At 51.9% G+C, this 20603-nt stretch overlaps 9 protein-coding genes across 9 annotated transcripts; 6 read left to right on the top strand and 3 right to left on the bottom strand.

The window, feature by feature from the left end:
* Positions 1–59: 59 nt before the first annotated feature.
* Positions 60–1406, bottom strand: ASPVEDRAFT_61359 (uncharacterized protein; the record flags this gene model as incomplete). The annotated part of the gene is made up of 3 exons (XM_040815567.1): positions 994–1406; positions 451–937; positions 60–389 (listed from the first exon to the last, which is right to left on the bottom strand). The coding sequence occupies exons 1-3, from the start codon at positions 1374–1376 to the stop codon at positions 60–62; spliced, it is 1200 nt and encodes a 399-aa protein (XP_040666503.1). The 5' UTR covers positions 1377–1406.
* A 935-nt stretch (positions 1407–2341) lies between these two features.
* Positions 2342–4270, top strand: ASPVEDRAFT_40274 (GMC family oxidoreductase). Its single transcript, XM_040812113.1, has one exon. It carries the CDS (start codon positions 2373–2375, stop codon positions 4185–4187), a length of 1815 nt encoding a protein of 604 aa, XP_040666502.1. The 5' UTR covers positions 2342–2372; the 3' UTR covers positions 4188–4270.
* A 500-nt stretch (positions 4271–4770) lies between these two features.
* On the top strand, positions 4771–6399 carry ASPVEDRAFT_82297 (uncharacterized protein; the record flags this gene model as incomplete). The annotated part of the gene is made up of 1 exon (XM_040817183.1): positions 4771–6399. The coding sequence occupies one exon, from the start codon at positions 4771–4773 to the stop codon at positions 6397–6399; it is 1629 nt and encodes a 542-aa protein (XP_040666501.1).
* Positions 6400–6501: 102 nt separating this feature from the next.
* On the bottom strand, positions 6502–7811 carry ASPVEDRAFT_40273 (class I SAM-dependent DNA methyltransferase). Its single transcript, XM_040812112.1, has one exon. It carries the CDS (start codon positions 7560–7562, stop codon positions 6915–6917), a length of 648 nt encoding a protein of 215 aa, XP_040666500.1. The 5' UTR covers positions 7563–7811; the 3' UTR covers positions 6502–6914.
* Positions 7812–10554: 2743 nt separating this feature from the next.
* On the top strand, positions 10555–12218 carry ASPVEDRAFT_82295 (uncharacterized protein; the record flags this gene model as incomplete). Its single annotated transcript, XM_040817182.1, has 2 exons — positions 10555–11033; positions 11081–12218. 2 exons carry the CDS (start codon positions 10555–10557, stop codon positions 12216–12218), a joined length of 1617 nt encoding a protein of 538 aa, XP_040666499.1.
* Positions 12219–12415: 197 nt separating this feature from the next.
* On the top strand, positions 12416–15077 carry ASPVEDRAFT_82294 (uncharacterized protein; the record flags this gene model as incomplete). Its single annotated transcript, XM_040817181.1, has 12 exons — positions 12416–12477; positions 12522–12639; positions 12686–12750; positions 12796–13664; positions 13710–13863; positions 13914–13989; positions 14035–14189; positions 14235–14292; positions 14337–14745; positions 14794–14817; positions 14860–14910; positions 14974–15077. 12 exons carry the CDS (start codon positions 12416–12418, stop codon positions 15075–15077), a joined length of 2145 nt encoding a protein of 714 aa, XP_040666498.1.
* A 137-nt stretch (positions 15078–15214) lies between these two features.
* ASPVEDRAFT_82293 (haloalkane dehalogenase family protein) lies at positions 15215–16709 on the top strand (the record flags this gene model as incomplete). Its single annotated transcript, XM_040817180.1, has 3 exons — positions 15215–15760; positions 15803–15987; positions 16031–16709. The coding sequence occupies 3 exons, from the start codon at positions 15215–15217 to the stop codon at positions 16707–16709; spliced, it is 1410 nt and encodes a 469-aa protein (XP_040666497.1).
* A 15-nt stretch (positions 16710–16724) lies between these two features.
* Positions 16725–18616, bottom strand: ASPVEDRAFT_40269 (uncharacterized protein). The gene has a single exon (XM_040812111.1). The coding sequence runs from the start codon at positions 18495–18497 to the stop codon at positions 16797–16799; it is 1701 nt and encodes a 566-aa protein (XP_040666496.1). The 5' UTR covers positions 18498–18616; the 3' UTR covers positions 16725–16796.
* Positions 18617–19000: 384 nt separating this feature from the next.
* On the top strand, positions 19001–20597 carry ASPVEDRAFT_82291 (sugar porter family MFS transporter; the record flags this gene model as incomplete). Its single annotated transcript, XM_040817179.1, has 2 exons — positions 19001–19190; positions 19240–20597. The coding sequence occupies 2 exons, from the start codon at positions 19001–19003 to the stop codon at positions 20595–20597; spliced, it is 1548 nt and encodes a 515-aa protein (XP_040666495.1).
* Positions 20598–20603: the final 6 nt, after the last annotated feature.

The following is a 20603-nucleotide window of genomic DNA, read 5'->3' as shown; positions in this document are numbered from 1 at the left end:
TTCGTTGATTTCACGCTGCCTAAGCCTGGGGGCATGGTAACGCTTATGATATATATATTTTACATACCATCATCCAAACCCAAACCCCAAACAACAGTAGGTATCTCCCCGTCCAGTGTGACATCCGCAAGGAGAGAACCAGGAGCACCGCGCTTTGCATCCCACCCGATGATCGCTACCTGGTGACTGTTCTGCAGTGCCACCGCTAACATATCCCCATCTGGCGAGAACTCAAAGTGGCGCGGGGAGGAACCATAAGCTGGATATAAACCAAGGAAAGAGATTTCATCTTCCATTGAATCTGGAAGAGAGAAGATAGCAATGGAGTCGTTGCCATGCCCAAAGGTGTTGTCGCCGCGGTTCGAGACAAGGAGGCGGTCATTACTGGGCTGATAAAAAGGAGAGTGTCAGCAAGCCTGATCTCTTGGAAGGTATAAGATAAGAGCATACTGAGATGGCAATTTCCGCAGCCGTTGAACCAGCTGGAGGAGTGACTCCCCCATACGTATTGCATTCATAGAACTGGGAGAAGAGCATGGTTCCATTAGGCGAATAAGTCACATCGTATCCCCTGAGGTAGTTATCGAGCTCCGACACTAGATAGAACCGGGAATTCTCTGATATATTTGTCCCTGCCATTTGAGGAAACCAAAAGGCACCATGCCTCGGTCCTGATCCTGGCGATGTAACCAGGGGCTGCTGCTCCATTAAGCGGCCGGTCGTTGGATTGATATGGAAAATGCGGACGAGGTCGGAACCTAGGTCAGGAGCAAGGAGGAACCTTCCAGTAGGGTCGACTAGAACTTCATGAATATGCGGAACGTCCTGTCTGTCAGACACTGGGCCCGGGTTCGACATTGTGAATGTCAATGTCTGAGAGCGGTTGAAGGTCCCTTCGATGGGATCAACAGAGTAGGTCGTGATGGCGGATCCAGAGCTAAATGAACATAAAGCTGTTATAAAGCTGGTCTTAGATGAAGCTGAGGTGCTTACTAGTGAGCAAGAGCAAGAAATTGGCGATCTGGTGCATGAGCTGGTGTATAGAACGTTGAAGAAACAGGACCAGCAACGGTCTGGAGCTGCTGAACCGTTGCCAACGACCCATTTGAGTTCATCTTGAGTGAGCTTAGGGTAGCGTTGGCAAAGTCAACAGCTTCATCCAGGCAGTACAGAATGCCATTCGCTCTGTCGACCATGAGCCATGACGGGCTGGTACCACATTCGTTGGTGTGGGAAACAGCCGCAAGGTGATAGTGTAAGCCAGGTTTGGATAGACGCAACTCTGTCACTGTGCCCGCATACGACGCTGCATAGAGCCTCGATGCCATGGCATAACCGCTGAGCAGAATGCCTATCACAAAAGAGAAATACATCATGACGAGATGAGAATGTGACGAGTTTCAGTGAGATTGCGCGATGCGATATCCTAGACACGGCCGTAGTATGCAAAGTTATCAAGCCAGGCAGGCTGGAGGCTAGACCACCTCGATATCATAATCACCCGAAGGCAACTGAATATTCCATATCTTGGTAGGCTGCAATTGTTTCACGAGTGGACCATGTCGTGGAACTGCGTATGAGCGGAGCGAGCAAAGCCACGTTCAAGCCAAGCCGCCAAGCAACAGCAATACAGTACACCGATTCCATCTATGGAAACCATGAAAATTAGCAACAGAACCGAATTTCGTACGGAGGCATGAGCTCCGTGATGTAGGGAGGGGAGGCCGACTCGGGATGCCGAACAGAAGACTCGGGATGCCGAGAATGTCCACCGGTTCGAGGCTGGATTGGCAGCCAAGACTTGGATAGCTGGGATTGTTCAGCAGTTCGGTCTGGATGTCGAGTTAGGCAGCTGCTAACCATATACCTTTAGGCGTAGGCTATATGTCGATCCCGAGTGCTGGTGGAGAAGCAGCGGGCCAGCAGGAGTCTGGTATGGACTCTGAACCTACCAAGCCACCATACCGCCAAGGTCCCTCTACATTGGCGATCAGGGCCTGACTCTGTTCATCTCTTAACTCCGAGATAGACTGACACTAGATCTATGGCCAATAACGTCATGTCCTTGCTTATCTCGGAACTATGTGTTCTGCAGATTATTCACCGAACAAGGCCCACTGTTTCCAACCAGCTTCTACCGGCCTGATCGAGGACCTTAACCACACGTGCGTGGGGTGCAAGAAAGAGGGAGTAACACTAGGACCGATCTAGGAGCTGGAAGTACCACGAAGGATGACAAACTCCGGGAGCAGTGTTCCACAGGACATAGATCTACAAGTATATAAAGCGTCGTCCCCCATAGCCGTACCTTGTTTCCGTTGGTAGACAACCTCATCATAATCCTTCATCTTGTTGCATGACAAGGCACCACGATGAAGCTCATTTGCTTTGCTCTGCCACTGGCGGCCCTTGTCCAGGCCTATTCCCCGGCTGAGGAGATTGACGTCCAGGCCAGTCTCCTCAGCAACCCCAACGACGTGGCTGGCAAGACCTTTGACTACATCATCGCAGGCGGCGGCTTGACCGGCCTTACTGTCGCTGCCAAACTGACGGAGAACCCTAATATCGACGTCCTCGTCATCGAAAAAGGATTCTACGAGTCGAACGCTGGTCCCATCATCGAGGACGCAAACAGCTACGGCCAGGTCTTCGGCAGCAGCGGCGACCAGAACTACCTCACCGTCGAGCAGATCAACAACCGCACCGCCGCCGTCGTATCCGGCAAGGGACTGGGAGGTTCAACTCTCGTCAACGGCGCCTCCTGGACCCGCCCAGACAAAGCCCAAATCGACTCCTGGGAGAAGGTCTTCGGGATGGTCGGCTGGACGTGGGATAGCATCCTGCCGTACATGAACAATGCTGAGAAATCCCGCGCACCAGATGCTGCTCAGATTGAAGCAGGACATTCCTTCGACCCATCCTGCCACGGCTTCAACGGCACCGTGCAGGCCGGGCCCAGAGACAACGGCAAGCCGTGGTCCCCTCTCATGAAGGCGCTCATGAACACCACGTCCGATCTCGGGATCCCGACCCAGGTGGACTTCCACTGCGGACGCCCGCGCGGGGTGTCCATGATCCAGAATAGTCTACGCGAAGATCAGACCCGCGCCGACGCGGCCCGTGAGTGGCTGCTCCCCAGCTATACACGGCCCAACCTGAAGATCCTCACGGGACAAGTCGTGGGCAAGATCCTCTTTGACGCAGATTCAATCTCGACCCGTCCCAAAGCCGTGGGTGTCAATTTCGGTACCCACAGATCCGTCAACTTCAACGCCCACGCCAGACACGAAGTCCTGCTTGCTGCGGGATCCGCAATCTCGCCCTTGATCCTGGAATACTCCGGTATCGGCCTCAAATCGGTCCTTGAATCCGCCAATGTCTCGCAGATCATCGATCTCCCTGTCGGTCTCAATATGCAGGACCAGACCACGACGAGTGTGCGCGCTCGCAGTTCCCAGGCTGGGTTCGGCCAGGGCCAGGCTGCGTACTTTGCCAACTTCACCGAAGTCTTTGGCGAGGACTCCACCCGTGCGATTGAATTGCTTAATACAAAGCTTGACGAGTGGGCCGAGGAGACGGTGGCGCTAGGTGGGTTCCATAACGCGTCTGCGCTGAAGATGCAGTATGAGGAGTATCGCAGCTGGTTGCTTGATGAGGATGTTGCGTATGCAGAACTGTTCTTGGATACAGAGGGGGATATCAAGTTTGATATCTGGGATTTGATCCCCTTTGCCCGGGGTTCGACGCATATTCTCAGCAGCGATCCGTATATGTGGCACTACGCTAATGACCCGAAGTTGTACCGCAATGAACTTGATGTTCTCGGCCAGGCTGCTGCGACGAGACTCGCGCGGAGGTTGCAGAGTACCGGGGAGATGAAGAAATATTTCGCTGGCGAGGTTACCCCAGGTGCTGAAGTGCCGGCCGATGCAAGTCTAGATCAATGGGCCGAGTATGTGACTGATGTCTTCCGACCGAACTGGCATGCGATTGGGACGTGTTCTATGATGGCTCGTGAGCTTGGAGGTGTTGTTGACGCTACGGCGAAGGTGTATGGAACGCAAGGACTGCGGGTTATTGACGGCTCTATTCCTCCCACGCAGCTTTCGTCTCATGTTATGACGGTGTTTTATGGGATGGCGTTGAAGATTGCTGAGAACGTCCTTGCCGATTATAAGAAGGCGTAACCGTTTTAACTGTCTGCTGTCGTTCATTTCCTCTCCATACTTCAATAGAAATTTTAAATCAGATAGTATAGACCCATATAGAAATAGAGCAGTTGTTTTGTTTACGCGATGAGCCTGTGTAGGTGGATTGTACTGTAAGCCTATTTACCCGTGATATGTGTCTTTGAATATACATCCAGTGCAATGCGACCGGTTAAACCATGGAGATAAAAGTATTCTATGAAGGCGAATAGTGGGTGTATAAAGAGGGTATGTAAAGACAGTATCATCAGTATAATCAGTCGTCGGGAACCCAATTGGGACAGAGCCCTAACTCATTCCTTACTGTACCAACGCCAATAAACAGCCCTGAATTCCCCCAACACTTGTGACTCAAGCTTAGGCAACACTAAATATAATTGATCATCGAATATGCAACAATTGCTGAATGCTGACTGGCTGCAGCGTTGGCCTCACAGCCCCAAGCCGTCAATGTGGCGATGATCGTAAGCCATGAGCCACTCTTTCACCTTCAATACTTAAAGATACCCTTCAACATAGATCCATCTCTCAACCATATTCCCAGTCCCAAGACCAGACCATCATGGCGTCCGCAGCATTCCCCCTGCAAACCCTCCCAGCCGAACTCGAATGCGCGATAATCCGCCAACTAGACCCCATCGCCCTCATCTCACTCAGCCAAACAAACAGACACTTCCGGGAAACAGTCAATCCAAAAAGAATACACTTCCTCGAACGCCTCCTCGCCCTCGAATGCGACGAATCCATCGGTGGACCACCTATTCATTTCTCCCGCTTCGGCACCCTCGACCCAGACCGACTCAGTCCAGAATGGGAAGCGAATCGTTGGGCATGCAGTAGTTGCATGCGCCTTCTCCCTCAGCAGAACTTCGCTAATCAGGCGCTCTCGAGACTCGCCTATCGCAAACCTGTTTCTGGGTCTCCGGCTGCGGATGCGGTTACATCATGGGAACCAACGCTGTCTAGGCAGAGGAGGAAGGAGGACAAGAAAGACCGAAAGAAGAAGAAAGAAAAGAAGGAGTTGCACGGGGATGATTGTGGTTCAATCGCCGACGAGGAGGCAAAGATGCGACAACGGTATGGCGTGGCCATGAGCCAGGTCTGGGGTCGGCGCCGGGGCCAGGCCCCCGGGACGATATCGCTTGCTTCGCATCTTACGAAGCGACTTGAGGAATTTCGCGAGATGGGGTTTGAGGAGTTCTATGACATGACTTATGACGAGTACCAGACTATGTCTGATGAGCAGGAGGGAGAGATATTAGACCGCGAGAGGCAGGCGATTGAGCGGGTGCGGACTGGGTCGAAGAGGCATCTGCGGCGGTGTCTGGAGTGTCGATTCCAGAGGGGAGAGTTTAAGGGGACCTGTGGGAGAAAGAATGATAATATTGGAACGGCGAAGGTTCCGATGGTGCGAGGGAGGGTCAAGTACTACGGCCTGAATGTGGACCGGTACTTCCCTAGGATTTCGGAAGTTATGGACAGCAAGCGGCCGGAGGTGAATTCCCCCGTGTTTACGATTTGGAGAGAAGGTGCGGTGGATATGCCCTGGACGCAGTATAGAGTTCGCTGTCCTGGCTGTGCGCAGTGGAAGGAGATCCGTGCCTTTAGATTCGGCGGGCGTTGGCCGCGATGGCAGCCGATGGATATTGATGCCCAGAACCAATATGACATGTATTCCACCTGGGACGATAATACTGTCACGGAAAGGCTGATGAACAACATGCCATGCAACCACTGCTTCGCCGAGGCAAATGGGCGCGAGGCGCTGGGGAAGGAGTTGGTGGCATGGCTGGGGGCTCTTATTGAGACTAGCAAGGAAACGCAGGAAGGCAATCTGATGCGCAGCTTTCGCGCCCTTCATGAAGAGTACACCAGGGCACCGGCGAAGCGCAAGGCCAGGATCAAGGAGCTCGTCTGGGATCTGGTACCGCTGTTTGATAAGGCGACAGCGAAGTTCACGCGCCAGGATGTTTCACTCTTATCGCACCGGTACGCCCAGCTCAGGGCACAGCCTGATCTCTCACAGCGCATACGAAGTGAGTCCTGGTCTGGGGAGAGATATGAGCGCTTCCCCGACAGCGAGGCGATCTGGTCTTGGCTGCAGACGTTGAGCGCTGAGATGGAGGAGCCAGGCAAAGCAGAGGCCTTGGCCGACTGGGTTCTGAGCAGGGACGAATCGGCTGCTTGCTGAGGCTGTTACAGCGTATCCTTGCTTATAGTATTGTTTTAGTATTGCTATAATATCATTGTCATATTGCTCTACCCTGTAAATAACTCGCCTGGCGCGGCATCTGGCAGGGATTGCCGAATGGAAATAATAATATGGAATTTCGTATTCGAGTAGCTGGTTTCAGAAAATTTTAAGAACTTCTTATTGGCTAACTACTTGGTACTTTTGAAATGTAGGTCACGACATGTCTATACTACAGCGGATATAGTAACAGGCCGTACTACGCAGCCCACTCACACTACAGAAGCTACAGTTGGACCATCTACTCGAGTGCCTACGGGCTGCAGTCCGATACGGATCGAGGCAAGAGATTGCACGGGCAGAAGTCGCATTGGGGGGGTAAACAGTCGCATCGGGGAAATCATATCATCATATATTCAGAACGGGCGCATCCTAAATGTAGGTTAGGTAAAGCAGATCAAATCGCCTCCATCACTCCGTCCGCGTCTAGAAGCATCACATCATATCCAGATCATTCAAGCAGACTTCTTCAGGACAAGGAAGACGGCCTTGTCGCCCGCGCCCGCGCGGTAGTCCTTCACGTCCGTGCTGAGCACCTTGGCCAGCCCCTCTGACTCGATCTTGTCGACTTCGGCCTTGTAGCCGCCGGACAGCCAGATCTCGTGCAGGACCGTGGCGACGATGACACCGCTGGGCTTGAGGAGGCGGATGAATTCCCGGAGTGCTGGGTCAGGGCCGACGTGACCGCGTGTGAAAGTGCCGCAGCAGGTGATGAGGTCGTACGACGCGTCAGGTCGGTCGATGGCCTTTGTCAGGTCGACGAGCAGTGTGTCGCGGTAGACGCCGGTGTCCTTGCAGATCTTGAGCATGGGAGGGGACAAGTCGGCGCCGTCAATGACCAGCTTGTGGCTCTTGGCTAGGGCTTCGCCGACCAGGCCGGTGCCGCACCCGGCATCGAGCACGACGGCCCGCGGGTTGGTGTTGTATTGGATGGCAGTCTGGGCTGTCAGGATAGGGCCAACGTAGTTCTGGGACGCATCGGCGAGGTCGCTGTTGTAGGACGAGGCCCATTCGTCGTACATCTTCATGCATGCCTCCTTGCTCAGGGCGTTGCGGGCACCGGCGAGGTGGACGTTCTCGGAGATGACTTGGGTGGCGGCCATGGTTTATGATTCTAACTGTGTTTCTGTCTAAAGAGTAGTACGTGGGAATTGAGAGGAGAAGTTGGATTGAGGTCGATGGGCTGTCCTGGACCCCCCTTAAATAGCTTTCTCACACCCAGTTCCACACCACCAATTCCACACCACCTCCTCTGAATCAAGGCAATCCTGTTCCACGGCGCACAGTCCGCGAAGGTTCCGAATGGCGTCATGCATCGTGGCCCCCAATGGCCTATAGACAGCTGAGTGAGGGCCGATCGAATAGCATCTGAAGCAACAGCCCGTGGCCTGTATGGCACCCCAATGGCCATGCGTCACTAGCGGCTCGTACAGTATCAAAACGTATATACAGCCAAAATACCGCGCAGAGATCAATCCCTGGCGTAACCAGAATACGGGCGCTGTTAGGGCCGCCTAGCATGCCTCGGCCGGAGCACAGGAGTCTGGATTGGGCTGGATGGGCGGGGATCAGAGCCCCGGGCCCAATGGCCTGGTGCGATTTTGATTATGCGAGATGCATGAATATCGAATGCGAAATAGCCTGGCGCAAGAAAATCCCCCACTGCAGGAGTCTCCACCGCGGGGTCGGACTGCCCCCATACCCCCCTACCCCCCCTCTCCTCCTCCCCGCCTGCTCCAGTAGACTATCATTCCTTCCATCCTTTCCCAACAGGGCCGGCACCCTTGCCTCACACGGGCTATACAGGGGTTGCATTGGCCAACAGCCTCAAGTCATCGCCGATCGCCTCGCCGTCCAGTGCAACTCCGCCGAGCATTCGCAATCTCCGCCATGCATAGCCACGCATTGACAGAGGTCAGCGTGAATGGTGCATTTGCTCGCCTGGAGACCGGATCGTCTATGACCTGCGTCGCACTACGGCGGGCTAACGCTTCCCAATCCTCGATAACCTATGATACCGGCGACAGTTCCTGGCGGGGCCTGCGTCGAGGCCAACCGTCACCACGCAAGCCGCCTGTCCAAAGTTTACTAACGACGCCATGATATCACAGCTGGTGGTCGGATGTCTGCATGTGGTCATTCCGGCTTTTCTGACACTGGTGTTTTATGTCGTTGCACTGGATGTCCGAGGGGGGACGCTATGTTGGTATGCATATTGCTTCCGGCATATCCCGCGCTGAGCAGGTTAATTACATTTGAACAGGTTAAGGACTGAGATATAAGAGCTACTCCAATTTTTTAAGACCGGGCCAAGTTAGATAATGCCAACCTCCTGGTTATGTTCCTACGCTAGCGCTTTACATAATTAGAACCTCGTTCGTTGATAATGCTTCCCCTGATGATACACAGGGTTGTGCTTGGATTCCCCTGCCAGGAATCTGTCTCGATCGTACCCTGATTCCTGGCAGGACGAGGTGCCAGACGCCAGTACGTCAGATTGAGGCGCTCTGACCAGGTGGGACCGCGGTCTCCACGCTGGGGCCACGGGGGCGGAATGCCAGCGGTTGAATGGAACCTGCTCACTGTCCTCCGTCGTCGAGTCAATGCTATAGGGCCAGGAGGTGCAGTGCAGAAACAGATCCACCGATGTCGGTGCTCTGGCCGGGGTAGGCTGCAGCGGGCGACGATCAGACCCCCTCTGGGCCTGAGTCGGAGTGTCCAGGCGACGACGATATTGTTGAGCCTTGGCATGGTGGTGATTTACCAAATTTATTCTCTAACGAAGTCTGCTTTACGTCAGTACGAGATGGACCATCATTGCGTTTCAAAGTTACAGTCGGGTAATTAATATTGGCTTATGAATATTCGCGGCATTAAACCAGGTTGAGTTCTCTGCCCACTCTCCTACCGGAAGGAGGAAGGCCAGCATAAACCCTCTGAGTCTCGCTTTAGTCGAGGTAAGCGTCACTATTATAAATAGCAAATAAAATACATTGCTCCTCTCGGGGTCAGACTGCCTGTTCCAAATACTCGGACGTTTACGTACACCCAGTAAATAAATATGGAAGCACAGCCAATCCAGCTTTCTAAATACGGTGTTTAATCCAAGGAAAAGTAATAACCTGTGATCTGTTATAAATATTAATATAAACATAGTTTTACACTTATTAGTATGCTGGTCAAGACCGGCGGTTGCCCTAACTCATCTCCACCTAGAACAAATCAAGCAACATCTGCAAGCCACTGATGTTTAAAAGGTATTACCGTGAAGAAACAAATATAGCTGTGCCTGTAGACTTAATCTAGACATTTACATAATTCAACGCGATATCATTACGTGTTCAATAGATTTATGCCGCTTGGAAAACGGTCTGTAGGCCTGTATGGTAATATCCAAGCCACGTCGTTGCATCCATTTGATGACGTCCCTGAATTTCTTCAGTCATATGATTCGATAGAAGATGTATTTCGGTAATGTGAAGACGAGCTTGGGAGCTCTAAGTGTATGCCAATTGTCGGGTGCATCAGGGACAATCTAACCTGGCTCGGGGAGATCACGTTTGTTGATTTGGCATTTTCGTGCCGATTAATTCATGGCCATACTCTATGAAGGGCCTACACTGGAGTATCAGATACTTTCCGTCAATCTCAAATGATGTAACTCGGTCGACGTTTCCTATTCCTGTACCTCCCGGAACCGAGATGGAGGTATGGTCACTGAGTCAGTTATTCGGGGCCTAATATGGATATTGTCCCTGTGCTCAGGCTAGATCGTCACAGGGATATCTATCACAAGCCTCCATTCATTGATGCATTTCCCTGTATTTAGTTTCAAATGCAGCATGCGGCTATATACCCATTGTGGAACATGAATTATATCCTCCCTTTTCGTACAATTACATCAGCTAGATGGTACAAATGACACTCAACATGTTACATATTGTAATTGGCATTTTGATAGCCTAGTAGCCTTGAAACGAAACGCCTAGAGAGCCGTGAAGGAGCAACCAGTATTGCTGCCTGAGGCACCAAGCGCCGTCGCGAATAACTTCACCATCAACAAACACCAACTCAACCACGACTTACAACCTCAACATGCCTCATTTACAACGTCTACCGGATGAGATATTGCTTCTTATTATCATCAACCTCTCAAGCAGCAAAGATGTCGCCGCGCTCTCTATCCAGTTTCGCCGGATGCATCAAGTCTGCGCGCCCGATCTCGCGAAACGTCGCCGGTATCGACGCATCAGGATCCGCAAGGACGAGCATCTGAATCCTGCGTTTGAAATCCTGCTTTCAATCCTACGGAAGCCATATCTGGGCACATACGTGCGACACCTGGAAATCGACCGCCAGCCTGTCCACTCCAGCGCGTACCGCAAGGTCGAGAATGCGGACTGTCTACGATCGCTTAGTGCCAGCGATTTGGATCTCGTTAAAAAGGCAGTTGGACGACTTCCGTCTCTGCGATATGATGACGATGTATTCCTGACGAAGGATGCACTCCTGAATATGGTGCTGCAGAAGAAGATTGATATTAGTCCCCCTGGGCATCGCTCGTCCTTTTACGCGTACGTTTCCGTTGCTGATTTTAGGCAATTACTGACGGGAACAACAGGAATAATACCGATCGAGCGGTATTCATAGGCCAGGCGATCGCAGTGCTACTGATGAGTGTTTGCCCGGAACTGGAGTCCCTGGTCCTGGGTGCTCCCTTTATCGTAGACGATGGTATCGTGGATCCATCTGAGCACCACCTTGGGTATCGTACAGTTGCATTCCCACTCGATAGGTTCCTTAATTCCGTCACTTCGTCGGATGATGAGTCCGCCGAGTCAAATTGGGGCCTGGAACCAGGCGGCCTATATCTGCAGGAAGTGCGTAGCATCGAATTCCTCCCACGCCCATACCTGAGCAGCAAGTGGTACTCGCCATGCGACATACGAAGTTGCCTCGACATAACTCAAGACCTTCCCAACCTCCAAGCCATCAGCGTCGATGGTATGAAGGACTTTGATGAATCATATTTCAGGCACCACCTTGGACGCAACAACATCCAAAACATAAGGCTTCACCGATCGCTAGTCGGGACAGGCGTGCTCGTCCGGCTGATCTGTGCTCCAAGAAAACTTCGCGAATTTACATACACAAGTGGGTACGTTGACTACATGCCTCTCGCGGAACTTGGTGGTAAGTATGGCCATGTTGGGCGGCGAGCACACGAAAGTGAGGATCCCTATACATTCAACACTCCGTGGTTTATTGGCGGCATCCTGAACCACAAGAAGACGCTTGAAACGTTAGAACTTGATTGCGACTACCAGTTTCAGAACGATGGCTCATCGCGGCCGGTATCTCGTTGGCTGCAGAGTCCGCCATGGTCTCTCGGTAACCACGGCTCGCTCAAGGACTTTACAGCCCTGACCTGTCTTGATGTTGGCGTGGAGATGTTCTTTGTGCTAGTGAAGGGAGCTGGACCGGGCTCCAAATCCGAGAGCCTCGACCTTATTGACGAGCTGCCTCAGAAACTACACTCTCTTACAATTCGTGGCTATGAGAAGGGGAAAGATCCCGAGAGGGACGGTCAGCTTGAGAATCTAGAGCACGGTGTCAATAGTGGTCTGTATCCACGTCTGAAGGAAGTGCGTGGTATCCGTGAGCGTATCCCAGCGGGAACATATGCCCTGCGGGAGACTTGGCTGGGAGGAGAAGATCCTGACTTTACGCTTGACGATTGGACTGACTATGATGAATGAGCTATTGGTCGTTGATAAAAATCCAGCCATTGCATTAGATCTGTTCGATGGCATTGGTGCATTAATTAGGACTACTTTACTTAGTGTATACAGGCGGGGTTCATTACCCCAGATCGTCGGGGCAATTACTCCGAGATTAAATAAAAGGAGCTGCCCCAAACAGCTCCATCGTGTCGTGTACGTGTTCGTCGGTCAGTATGCGCGGCTTAAATATTGTATATCTGGGGCTGCCAGCTCTCGTTGCGGGTCGCATTGACAGGTAAATATAGAGACCTCTTCTGTATACGAAGCTCACATTTGCAGGCAGACAATAGTCTCCCAATATAATGTCGTCCGCACGAGCCTAATTGACAATGAAACAACCCCTTTGCAGGTCGGGAACGGCAATTTTGCCTTTAACGTGGATAATACTGGAATGCAGGTAGACTTCCATCTGTATAGTATTGCGTTGCATTGCTAATTTGTAGACATTCCTCCCATTTAATACACTTTCTAGCTGGGCATGGCACAATGACTCGCTACCGACGGATGGGTACGTTATTCATACTCAAACTTGACCAGTATTAATGCCGTCCAGAGAGCAGCTCGACGACTACACCGGCGTACCAATGCTAACCCACGGCCGCAATGTATCCTACGATATACCCGACCCAGACCTCCCTGAAGTGTCCCAGTGGCTCATTGGGAATCCGAACCGCATAAACCTTGGGCGGATAGGGCTGAGATACAGAAATTCCACACTGGCAGCGTCTGACATCATAGATCCGCGACAGGAATTGGACCTTTGGAATGGGGTGATAACTTCAACATTCAAGGTCGACGGTGAACACGTCAAAGTGGTCACACAGGGAGACTTTGACTCTGACTCTGTGGCGTTCAATATCGAATCACGGCTTGTGGAAACAGGTGCATTGACTGTGGAACTGGACTTCCCGTATCCGCCCATTCACTCGACTGACTACAAGTATGAAGTATTTGTGGGAGTCTATGACTTTGCTGATAACCATACCACGTCCATCATTCCCAGCAGGAACAGGGACACGGCGCATATATACCACGAACTACAGGAGACAAACTACTTCACAAACCTGCGCTGGCCATCTCACTCTCCTCTTCAATTACTCCAGAATCAGAAAGCAGCAGGCCTAGCAAAGCATCAATACAGGCTTAAACCGCAGACACGATCATCAACCATATCATTTACAGCACTGTTCTCCCCCGAAAAGCAGATCCCCGATCATCCCACTAAAATCCAAAAGAGAAACACCGCTGGATGGAACAAATACTGGAGCAAAGGCGGCTTCGTCGATCTAACCTCCTCTACAAACCCTAAAGCAGACGAACTCCAGCGCCGGATAATTCTCTCGCAGTACCACGTCCGCGTGAACAGTGCAGCAACCGGACAATCTCCCCAGGAGAGCGGACTGATGAATAACGGGTGGTATGGTGAGTATCCCCCACACCAGCTCTGCTAGCATACTGACAGGCAAGGCAAATTCCACATGGAGATGGTGGTATGGCATAACGCGCATTGGGCGACCTGGGGTCGGCAGGAGTTCTTTGATGATGTTTTCCCCGGTGTTTATGAGTCGCTTCTTCCGTCGTCTTTGGCCAGGGCGGAAGTGATGGGATGGGAGGGTGCCAGGTACATTATCTGCCTCTGCACATTATTTAGGAAGATACTGATTATTGTAGATGGCCGAAGATGACGGAGACTAATACAGGCGTTAGTTCTCCTGGAGGTATAAATGGGCTTCTACTATGGCAGCAGGTAAATCCAGTTCAATCTCTCAGAAACAACTACTGATATTTGCAGCCACACCCGATGTACCTCGCTCAATTGGCATACCAGGCATCACCGACGACAAAGACATTGCGGAAATGGGATCCCGTTTTAACAGCAACAGCAGACTATATGGCATCATATGCATGGAAGAATGAAAGTTCGGGATACTATGATCTGGGACCTCCGTAAGGAATACTAAAGTATATACTCGACCTCGCTAACAATTCCAGATCATACGGAGTCACGGAGAATACACCCCCAGCCGATACCCTGAATCTGGCCTACGAGGTACGGCTCACTTGATGAGTTTGGGTTTCGCTGACCATCTGTAGATAGCATACTGGCGCTACGGTCTGGACGTCGCGCGAGAGTGGAAAGCGAAGCTCGACCAGCCTGTTCCTGAAAAATGGACAACCGTAGCAAAGAACCTCGCGCCCCCGCCCCAGGTCGATGGTCTTTACGCCGTTTACGAAGGGCTGAACAGTTCCTGGTGGGAAGACTCAGAGTTGACAGGCGATCCGCGGAGCTTGATTATGCTGCAGGGTATACTCCCCGACACACCAGCTGTTGACTCTGATATTGCAAAGAAAACAGCAGATAAGGTCTGGGAAATCTGGACAGATGAGAATATTCGCGGCTGGGGAAGGCCAGTTCTTGCGATTAACTCGGCGAGGATTGGGAACCCGGATCGGGCGATTTATCATTTGACGGCGTATGAGTATTGGATTTTTGATGATGCGGGTATGGTGCACCGACTGTATATCAAGTATTCTGCTAATTTTCGGTTAGGATTTGCTGTTCGCGGAGGCGATGGTAGGTTGTCGCTATTCCTAGAGACTGCTGCTAACTGTATAGGGGGAACACCACCGCCGTTCATGCCTGGTAATGCAGGATTCCTACTAGCAGGTAAGCCAAGTTACTATCTGCTGTTTTCTTGTCAAGAATTTATTAGCATATCTGACTGAGCAGTGGCGTATATGGCTGCGGGGTGGGATGGGTCTGAGGGCTATGCTCCTGGGTTTCCAGAAGACGGATGGGTGGTGAGGCATGAGGGGTTACAGAAGGCATTATGACATGTCTTATAATAGCTCTGTTAATTCATGTGAAGAGAGCTTCGTATGAAGGTTGTCATTAGGGTTCCTGGCTGACGTCATGAATCCGCCATATAACAAAGTCCCCTCGTGTTCTCTTTCACAACATCAACATCAAAATGCCACTCCATATCAATATCAGCTTCGACAGCATTGTCAAGTCTGCGGTCTGCAACATGGAGGCTGTCTCCACTGGAGTCATGACTGTTACAGGCTATCTGAGCTCCATCCTGCTTTCCTTTGCTATAAGCCGCATCGTCGTAGCAGCCATTCTGGTTCCACTTTATGTGTCCAAGGTGGCTCTGTCCTTGCTCCCTTCTGCTATTAAAAACTCCATTAATCTTATCACGCCCACCGGTTGGTCACGCCTTGCCCAAAACACCGAACAGTATCGATCCCGATCGGACACCCTCGCCCATTCCCAGCTCGACGGTTCCTATCGATTCAAGCAAGATGAAACATTCCCCGTCGAGAAGGACAGCAAAGGATGGATGGAGGGTGCTCCGTGGGCACACGATACCCATGAATTCGCCGTCTGTGGAGCCACAGTGCGGTATATCCATCTACGACCTAGCTACAGCAGCGTTCTCCAGGACGGACGGAGAACTCACCGGCCGATTGTCTTCTTACATGGTAATCTGAGCTGGAGCTATTTGTGGAGAAATGTAATATCCTCTTACTATTTATTGTCCTATCTAATGGTGTAGGTGTTTCCCTCGCTGCTCGAACAAGGACACGACGTCTACGCCATCGACTGGCTGGGCCACGGCCGAAGCGACAAGATCCTGCGTCCTCAATCGATGACATTGGAACTGCATATATACACTGTAGTGAAGTTCTTTGAAGTTACTGAGCTTGAGAATGCAATAATTGCAGCGCACGACTGGGGCGGGTATGTTCCCTGTCACTATTTATCGTGTCTACTAATGATACAGGTGTATCGCTCTCTGCACCCTCCCCCGACTGCCATCAAATACCTGCGATAGCCTCTTCCTGTTGAACAGCTTCTTCCCACCCCGTCTCAGCGATACTTCCCTACACTACCGCCTCCTCAACCGCATCTGGTATTGCACCACTGGCCTGCTGCACGGTTTCCTCCCCCAATCCGCCGTCCTTCGCTTCCTCGCTCCCCATCTCTCCAAAGAAGATATCGCAGCCTATACTGCACCATACAAAGGCCTACCACGCGCATCAAAATCCAGTATCGAGCGATTCAGCCACAGCATCCCATCCCTGCCTCGATTCGTCCTGTTTACACTGCGTCAGACCTACATTTGGAAAGTCCTCGAAGGTCTCGCAGGCCCAAGCCACTTTGACTCTCTAAACGTTCAAGCCCGTTTCTCTGCACAGGGAGACCAGGTGAGGCGGTTCTGGAATCTTAAACAATATGACGACGAGACCGAGGTTATTCATGTTTTCGGTGACAAGGACCCAATCCTTAAAGACTACAAGAGTGTGTTTGCGCAGACTATCCATCCCGAGCGTGTTGTGGATTGGGCACCGAGCGGGCTTTGGATTGTAGGTGCTGGACATCTGCCCATGGAAGGGAAGCCTGGGGAGGTTTCTGGGTTGATTGCCAAGTTTGCGAGGGGGTCTGATGGGGGTGCTAGATAATAGTCCAGGGTATAGTGACATGATATGCGTATCTGTAATGTGTAGTATAATTGTACTCTAGAATGACAGTCTAATCCATAACCAACCCTACACCATCCTCTCGCAGACAGTATATGCTTCGACCTCTGCAATGCAAGTCCTGGCCGGGATCGTAACAGCAATTGGAAAGCCTCCATAGTCAGGATCATCATTCGGCATGATCAAAAACTCCCCACTGCGCGTCTCGTCACCATTCAGGGTCCTCAACGTCCTCAACTCCCCAGTCTTCTCATCCGCCTCCTTCTCCCTCGCATCCAAAATCCCAGTAAAGGTCACCTTCTCACTCAACCCACGAAACCTGACCTGGAAACCCCTACCTACAACCAGAAATTTATACGAATCCAGCCCACCCAGCTGGATAACCATCCCGCCCCCAGGACCCGGCTTCCCAAACACAAACGCCCTCTCGACAATGACCTCAAGGCTACCAAACGCTTTTGTCCACTTACTGCGCCCCTTCGCCCCTCCATTCTCAGGTATCTCGTCAAAAAAGAACCCCATGCGCTGCTCCGGGCTTGCATTCAGCAGAAACCTCGCTGTTTGGGAGAGCAGTTTATACTCCTTCCCAATAATCTCCGCCCCAGTATCAACTCCAAACGGTGCAGTCCCTAGAGCGCCATACGTCGCATACGCAAGCCACACCCTTCTCGCACCATGCTCGTCTCTGCGCTGCTCCGGGACGAACAGCGGGTTCGACGCCGGGGTTGTATAATCGCCACACACGAGCTGGTAGTCATGAAAGTAAAGATCCGGCGCTAGAAAATCCAATGCAGGTGCATTAAACCGCCAGATATCACTAACATGGGGACACGGTCCACCAGAGGGGTAAATCCCTGGTCTTGCACCTCCACCAACCACGATAGGGAACCCGTGCAAATCGAGAACAAAGGGGTCGTCGAAGTTCAGCCAGGTGTTTGTATATAACGGGATAGGGTATGCGGATTTCCCTGCTTCGGCGACATGGCCGACGTATGTGGAGATGTGGTAGGCCATGAATGCCTCGTCGGCGTGTGTTCCTGGGCCGAATATGCTGGACCAGGAGTGCATGTTGGTTTCGGTGATTGAGTCTGCTTTGGGAAGGGCATTTCCGTATCGTTCGATGAATCGGGGGTGTAAATTGCCCTTTGATGAGAGATATGCCAGGAGATCATTGGGGACTCCAGAATTGAATGTTTTATCTGCGAGTCTCGACCTGTCCCTTGAATCCCCCAGAAGCCCAGTTTCGTTCTGCACTTGCACCATCACGACTGTGCTATACTCGCCGTCCACCTCCTTGAGATGGGCCATCAACTTCCCAAAGGCACGCGCATCAGCCTTCCACCCCTCCTCAGAGAACGGACTAATCATCTCAATTGTCCTCTTCGCCCCCTTTTCCGCATCCCAAACATGCACCCTCGGAAATCGCTCTACATCCCTCTTCACCCATCCCGGAGCATACGTCGAGATCCCATTCTTATAGCTCCCGAACCACAGCAACACAAGATATATCCCATGAGCTCTGGCATCGAGGATAATCTGGTCCAGCTCGGAGAAGTCGAACTTCCCCTCGACCGGCTCGATAAGCTCCCACGTTACGGCGCCGAGCAGGGTGTTTATGGATTGGGCTTTCATCTGCGCCCATATTGGGGACATGTATCGTGCGGAACTCAGGGAGGAGTTGTGGAGTTCGCCTGGGAGGAGAAGGACAGGTTTATCTTTGACGATGAGGTGAATGCCGTTGTCTGTGTGTCGGAGGTGAGGGATTGACATTTTTACTTGAACAGCAGGTGTTTGTTTCGTGGTTGGAAGTGTAGACAGTTGTCAGATGTCGGGTTTAAGTATTCCGGATGTCCTTAGAAGGCACATCATCTGGCGTATCTCCATTTAAGAAGAGAATATGGTGACTGACGTGGTTTCCCTCTGCTTTTTTTGGAGCTTACTTTGCTCTCGCCAACCAATGGTGGACCCTCGCATAAACATCGGATATACTCTTCTGAGGAATAACCGCGTTTAAACCTCGGAAGCTCACTGCATGAAGCTAAAGCAATAATGCATCCCTACTGGTTCATAAACGCCACTCAAGTAACTAGGGAGTAGGCTGGATGAAGCGAGAAGCAACAGCCAGTTCATGAACGAACTCGGTACTGCCCATCTGGGGTGTTTATATCGGGGATCTGGGGTAACCACACCATGAAAATAACCGAGGGTTCTATATAAGGACTATGTATACCTCGAACAGCCTCAATCTGTTGAACCCTTTCATCATTGCAAGCATGGCCCACAACGAAACACTCACTCCTGCAACCATCCATAGTGGGGCTTCCAACCCCCTCCCGTGGTATCAACAGACGAACCTACGATGGCTGTACCTAAAGATGGTCATCCTATTCCTCGCCTCTACCAGTCTAGGGTACGACGCTAGTCTGCTGAATGGTCTCCAGACTATGGACACCTGGGCTGCGTGTACGTTTGAGTCACATCAACATCCCAAATACCGGTGCTAACCATCCAGACTTCAACGATCCCCGAGGCAGCCGACTCGGCCTCTTTGGCGCCCTTCCAGGCATCGGTACCTTCGCCGTCTTTCTCATCGCCCCCTATATAACCGACGGACTGGGACGGCGCATCGGAACTGCCGTCGGCTCAGCGGTGATTGTCCTGGGTGCTCTGGTGCAGACCTTCCCTCCAGAGGCTCATCCAGATGGGATGTACCTCGCCGGACGAATTGTCGTTGGTATCGGGTCTGGCATGTGCAACGGTGCCTGTCCGCTTCTTATCACGGAGGTCGCCCATCCGGATCATAGAGGGAAGATCACAACTATCTATAACACACTCTGGTATCTCGGCGCTATTGTCGCCGCGTGGTCAGCGTTTGGGACATTGGAGAATCTACACGGCGATGTGCAGTGGCAGTTGCCGACTGCATTGCAGGCGCTTATGCCTGGGATCCAGCTGCTAGGAATATGGTTTCTTCCTGAGTCGCCGCGTTGGCTAATCAGTAAAGGCAAGTTGGATAAAGCATTGGACGTTCTTGGGAAATACCACGGCAATGGGGATAAGGACGACGAGTTTGTACAGTGGGAGTTTGCAGAGATCCGGGAGACGCTGCGTCTCGAGCAAGAAGCCGCACAGACAGGATGGAAGGAACTCGTCCGCACCAAAGGGAATCGAAAACGATGTCTCTTGATCGTTATGACAGGCATATTCTCGCAGTGCAGTGGAAACGGACTCGTCTCGTACTACCTCGCCCAAGTCCTCAACACCATCGGCATCACCGGCTCCCTCGACCAAGCCAAGATCAACGGCGGCCTGACGATCTGGTGTCTCGTCGTTTCTCTTACCGCTGCATTCCTCGTCGACCGATTCGGACGCAAAACACTGTTCCTATTCGCCGGCGTTGGAATGCTAATCTCGTTCAGTGTCTGGACGGCATGCAGCGCTGTCTATGACCAGACAGGGTCGGCACCAGCAGGACGAGCCGTGCTGGCCATGATCTTCCTCTTCTACGGTACAGCCGGCGCAGCTTGGCCCGGACTGACGGTTGCATATACTGTTGAGATATTACCGTTTAATATCCGAGCAAAGGGACTAACGCTCTGTACGTCTGTTACCGCGCTCGCGGGGATCTACAACCAGTACGTGAACCCACTTGGGTTAGAAGCACTCCAGTGGAAGTTCTACTTCGTGTACATCGCCATCCTGGTGATCGAGTGTCTGGCGATATATTTCTTCTTCGTGGAAACGCGAGGTCCAACCCTCGAAGAAATCGCCGTGCTGTTCGACGGACAAGACGCCCCTGCTGGTCTTGCGAGGGTTGGAGCAAAAGCCGAGCAGCCGGTGTCATACCATAAAGAAGCTATTTCTCAATAGGTAGAG

This window comes from Aspergillus versicolor (genome assembly GCF_001890125.1).
Source record: "Aspergillus versicolor CBS 583.65 unplaced genomic scaffold ASPVEscaffold_3, whole genome shotgun sequence".
NCBI classification, from domain to species: Eukaryota; Fungi; Ascomycota; class Eurotiomycetes; order Eurotiales; family Aspergillaceae; genus Aspergillus; species Aspergillus versicolor.
This window is presented reverse-complemented; position numbering and strand designations above follow the sequence as displayed.